Raw genomic sequence first — 6,000 nt, forward strand, 5'->3', positions numbered from 1 at the left:
CTATAGAGTAAGAGATGTGGAAGTCAAATACAACCGGTTGTTTTAAGTTTTTTTTTTTGTCCTGTCTAGCCACTCAGACAAATCATATTGTTGATGCAGACACCCATATTTGCTGTACAGATTTACTTTACAAAAGAGAAGTGCGGGATACGTCTCTTATTGCCTTATTTGTATTTGACTTTATTAAATGGATTTAAATAAAGGGGAACAACACTTTTTTTGGAATTTTGCCAATCGTTCACAATCATTATGAAAGACATGAGACGTCGGATGGATTTTCTTTTTTAATGCATTCTAACTTGTAAATAAAAGTCTGCTTACAGCGGAGCCAATGAGATCTCCTCTATTTCACCCATAAAATCCAATAAATAACCATTCAAAAAGCGCCAAAAATACTCCTTTTACATTTCGTGATTTGAATAATAACCAAGTATTAGTGATATTGTTATTATAAGCGCTAACGCGGACAAACTATTCATAGCAGCGCTGTGATCACTACCGTGTGTCCCTATGTTGACATCATCGAGTGGTCTGCTGCTTCCTTCCTTTAAGTTTATTGTAGATCATAAATCATGCCTCTCACCTGGACATGAGACATCTGAGTAGATATTCCAACAAGTTGAGACACTTTGACAGCCATTTAGGACCCGAAGCTGACGAGGACTACACAAAAAGATGCGTTTCCCCCCGACCCGTCTCATTGTGAGAATTATGAGACATGCTTTACCTAAATGGAAATATATGAACATTCTAGTAATCGGCATCCTTATGACAGCAGACATTATACAGTAAGTGAGACACTCATGAAGTCTGCAATGAGTAATAATCAGTGATGAAGAAAAAAAAAAAAAGCTAACGTTTTTTAAATGAATGCGCTGTGTATGCCTAAAAAGATCAAAATATGTATATATTACGGTATTTTTCGGAGTATAAGTCGCTCCGGAGTATAAGTCGCATCGGCCGAAAATGCATAATAAAGAAGGAAAAAAACATCTATAAGTCGCATTTTTGGGGGAAATGTATTTGATAAAAGCCAACACCAAGAATAGACATTTGAAAGGCAATTTAAAATAAATAAAGAATAGTGAACAACAGGCTGAATAAGTGTACGTTATATGAAGCATAAATAACCAACTGAGAATGTGCCTGGTATGTTAACGTAACATATTATTGTAAGAGTCATTCAAATAACTATAACATATAGAACATGCTATACGTTTACCAAACAATCTGTCACTCCTAATCGCTAAATCCCATGAAATCTTATACGTCTAGTCTCTTACGTGAATGAGCTAAATAATATTATTTGATATTTTATGGTAATGTGTTAATAATTTCACACATAAGTCGCTCCCGAGTATAAGTCGCACCCCCGGCCAAACTATGAAAAAAAAACTGCGACTTATAGTCTGAAAAATACGATAAGTGTTATTATAAATGTGTGTGTTACTACATTACATACCGTATTTTTCGGAGTATAAGTCGCACCGGAGTATAAGTCGCACCTGCCGAAAATGCATAATAAAGGAAAAAAACATATATAAGTCGCACTGGAGCCCGGCCAAACTATGAAAAAAAACTGCGACTTATAGTCCGAAAAATACGGTACATACTTAAATCATGTATATAAAACCTTAATAGAGGTATTTTGATTTTTTTAAAGGGCTATATAGGCAAAATTGAACGGCTTCCATAGGCTCCATTGTAACCAAACTTTTGATCACATTTATTTAATATTTAGAATGCATAAAAAAAAAAAACATCCATCGTCATGTCTTTCATAATGATTTTGAGCGATAGGCAAAGTTCCGAAAAAAAGTACAGTGCCCCTTTAATGTTTGGCGCAGCCGGACTGTAGCAGGAGGGGATAAAAAGAAGAAAAAAAAGAAGACCGAGGAGGAATTTGCGGGGACTAGAGCGACAGAGAGACAACAACAACAATAACAACAACAGAACAACATCAGCAAATATGTTAAAAATATCATACGAAAAGTGATAGCAAAGAAGCAGTTAGTGAAGTAAATAATATTAACACAGAAATGACAATGAACATTATTGCACTACAGATGGAGCAATACAAATACCAAAAGAAATAGCACTACTGGTAATGAATGATCAATTATCATCTATTATCAACAATACAATTGTCTCAAATGCAACAATATATATATGTAATGATAATATGAATTACAAAAGAAAAGCAGATAAATGAATGGGAAGAAAGTGAAGCGAACTGTATTAACCTTGTAGATTGTTATAGTATATATAGGTTAAGCTTTATCAGTGTGCCGTATTTTACCCAGTTTCCCCTAGGGGGAATGTTTGATGAAATGTGATTATATGCATGACTGTATGTACAGTATATGTATGTTTGTACAGTGAATGTGTGTGTGGATGTATGTACCGTGTGTGTGTTATGTGTGTGCTGTATTTGTGTGTGTGTATGTATATCGGAGCGTATATACCATTGTGTGCGCGTATGTATGTATAATTGAATGTACATATGTATGAATAATTGTGTGTATCTACAATATATTTGTCTCCCAGTACGTACGGGAGCAAAAGTATGGCCCCAGCCCAGTCAGGCCGGCCAGAAACAGGACCCCCAGAACTGGGCCCACAGATTCGCCCGGCAGGCCAGCGGCAGGCCGTAGACAGACGGACCCTGCAGAGGACGAGGCTTGGGACAAGCTGGCGACAGCCAGCCCCGAAGCTAGCGAAAGACTACACCCCATGCGGGAAGAAAGTACGCCCCGCCCCGTTCCGAGGGGCCCAGATATTCCCTGCAGCCGGACAGGAAGACCGCATTGCCCCATAAGCCCAACAAAGTCACTACCCCAAGAGCTAGCCGCCATGCAACACAGCAGAATACCACGCAACGCACCGAGGTGCCACGATAGACGCAGGTACAAGACCCAGCAGGCCCAAACCAAGATAGACATCCAGAAGGGGGGCGGACGGCGGGACCAAGGCTCCCCAGACACGCAGTCCAGCTGCAGTAGCCTGAGACTGCAACCCCCATGAGGCAAGCAGGCTCCGAGAGCGCCCCGGAAAAATAAATAAAATATATACAGTGTATATACACATATGCATACATATACAGTCGTGGTAAAAGGTTTACATACACTTGTAAAGAACATATTGTCATGGCTGTCTTGAGTTTCTAATAATTTCTACAACTCCTATTTTTTTGTGATAGAGTGATTGGAGCACATACTTGTTGATCACAAAAAACATTCATGAAGTTTGGTTCTTTTATGAATTTATTATGGGTCTACTGAAAATGTGACTAAATCTGCTGGGTCAAAAGTATTCCCTGCAATGTTAATATTTGGTTACATGTCCCTTGGCAAGTTTCACTGCAAAAAGGCACTTTTGGTAGCCATCCACAAGCTTCTGCTTGAATTTTTGATCACTCCTCTTGACAAAATTGGTGCAGTTCAGCTAAATTTGTTGGTTTTCTGACATTTTGTTTCTTCAGCATTTTCCACACGTTTAAGTCAGGACTTGGGGAAGGCCATTCTAAAACTTTAATTATAGCCTGATTTAGCATCACATGGACAAAGATAAGACCTTCTGGAGGAAAGTTCTGTGGTCAGATGACACAAAAATTTAGCTGTTTGGCCACAATACCCAGCAATATGTTTGGAGGAGAAAAGGTGAGGCCTTTAATCCCAGGAACACCAAGCCTACCATCAAGCATGGTGGTGGTAGTATTATGCTCTGAGCCTGTTTTGCTGCCAATGGAACTGGTGCTTAACAGAGAGTAAATGGGAAAATGAAAAAGGAGGATTACCTCCAAATTCTTCAGGATAACCTAAAATCATCAGCCCAGAGGTTGGGTCTTGGGCGCAGTTGGGTGTTCCAATAGGACAATGATATGGCGTCACATTAGTGCCAAAAATCCAAGCGCATAAAAACTGTTATTGCACGCTGATCCTCCACTTCGTGCGCGCGCGGTGTCTTTCTGCGCGCGCGCCGTCTCGGTCTGTGCGCTGTCATGTTTCTTTTTGACACTTTGGGGGCGGGTATGCTTAGACGGCCCCTTCAATCAAAAGTATAGCAGGGCGGGTCATCGTCAATATGTATCAAGATTTACGGAGGAAGAAGTGGATAAAAAAATGTCGCGCGCTGATGAAGGTTATTTCATACCACATAAACACAATACAGGGTAATACAAAATGTGACCCAAATAAATAATAAGACAACAATAGCAATAACATCCAACCATAACATTATTTTATATTTTCACTTCTTCTTGAACATTTGTTTTCTAATTTATGGAATTTCTTTTGATTCAGCCATAAAATTAATGAAATAATCTTTCAATTTTGTTTTTAAAATGTTAAAAATAGCCTTTTAATAATGTATTCTGAAACAGTTTAAAATAATCAGAGAACTGACTAACACTGACCCTACACATCTATGTTGCACAATTAAGTCATTTTTTTTTTTAAAGCGAAAGAGGTAATTTCAACAGGTACAGCATCCTATGTCATATCTACATGTAATAAGATTTGTAACAAGGCAAACCGTCTGTAAATTGGTCGAAAAGCGAGCAAGTTATGGTAATTTAATTACCATTGACATCAATGTAATGATTGAGGCTAGCTGTCCGAGGTAAGATGGCTACAACGTTGCTACGCTGGAGAATCATTGGTCATATGAAAAACGCTCAGAGCCAATCAGAAAGGAGGGGCCGTCTAAGCATACCCGCCCCCAAAGTGCCAAAAAGAAACATGACAGCGCGAGGAGAGATGCTAGGAGTACACAGAGAGCGCACAAGCCGAGACGGCGCGCGCGCAGAAAGGCACGGCGCGCGCAGAGAAAGGCAACGCGCGCACGCAAAAAGGCACCACGCGCGCGCAAAATGGTGTCGCTCGCGCACGAAGTGGAGAATCAGCGCGCGATAACAGTTTTTATGCACTTGGATTTTTGGCACTAATGTGACGCCATACAATGACCCCAAACACACGTCAAAAGTGGTAAAGGAATGGCTAAATCAGACGATAGACGCACATCTGACGTGTGGACAATGCTGAAGAAACAAGTCCATGTCAGAAAACCAACACATTTAGCTGAACTGCACCAATTTTGTCAAGAGGAGTGGTCCAAAATGCAACCATAAGCTTGTGGATGGCTACCAAAAGCGTCTTATTGCAGTGAAACTTGCCAAGAGACATGTAACCAAATATTAACATTGCTGTATGTATACTTTTGACCCAGCAGATTTGCTCACATTTTCAGTAGACCCATAATAAATTCATAAGAGGACCAAACTTCATGAATGTTTTTTGTGATCAACAAGTATGTGCTCTAATCACTCCATCACAAAAAAATAAAAAGTTGTAGAAATTATTGGAAACTCAAGACAGCCATGACATTATGTTCTTTACAAGTGTATGTCAACTTTTGACCATGACTGTATACACGTGCACATATGTACACACACAAAAACATATACATATGTATATATATATATATATATATATATATATATATATATATATATAATGTTCAGTAACGTCTGAAAACACTGAGACAAGATGAGACGGCAATGATGTTGAAGAGAAAGACCCTTCATCCCTGTCCTAAAGCACTGCGACAAATAGAGATCCTTGAGGATGAGGTAAGAGACCCTTCATTCTCATCCTAAAACATTTAGAAAAGAAGATGATGTTGATGATGAGGTAAAGAACCCTACAGGGACGTCCACAGAGCAGGTAGCACCATTTCAGAGATTGTATTTACCGTCAGCACTTAACAGTCCCAATACTGTGGCTAAAAAAATTATTCCAGTAAATTAATACCTGATTGATTGATTGATTGAAACTTTTATTAGTAGATTGCACAGTACAGTACATATTCCGTACAATTGACCACTAAATGGTAACACCCGAATTAGTTTTTCCACTTGTTTAAGTCGGGGTCCACGTTAATCAATTCGTAGCATTGGATTATGTTGTGTCTACTGAGTGTTTTCTTGCTGTTGCTTTATTG

General features: G+C 39.1%; 1 protein-coding gene across 3 annotated transcripts in view; it reads left to right on the forward strand.

Moving 5' to 3' along the window:
• The window catches only part of LOC133593161 (prominin-1-A-like), a 60,597-nt gene extending 57,481 nt beyond the window's left edge, over positions 1-3,116 (forward strand). For all 3 annotated transcript variants that reach the window (XM_061945898.2, XM_061945943.2, XM_061945985.2), the window contains one exon: positions 2,548-3,116. In XM_061945898.2, coding sequence (XP_061801882.1) covers positions 2,548-2,818 — 271 coding nt within the window. In that variant the 3' untranslated portion in view covers positions 2,819-3,116. The remainder of the gene's footprint in view (positions 1-2,547) is intronic.
• The last annotated feature ends 2,884 nt before the right edge of the window (positions 3,117-6,000 follow it).

Source organism: Nerophis lumbriciformis, linkage group LG02 (genome assembly GCF_033978685.3).
Source record: "Nerophis lumbriciformis linkage group LG02, RoL_Nlum_v2.1, whole genome shotgun sequence".
NCBI classification, from domain to species: Eukaryota; Metazoa; Chordata; class Actinopteri; order Syngnathiformes; family Syngnathidae; genus Nerophis; species Nerophis lumbriciformis.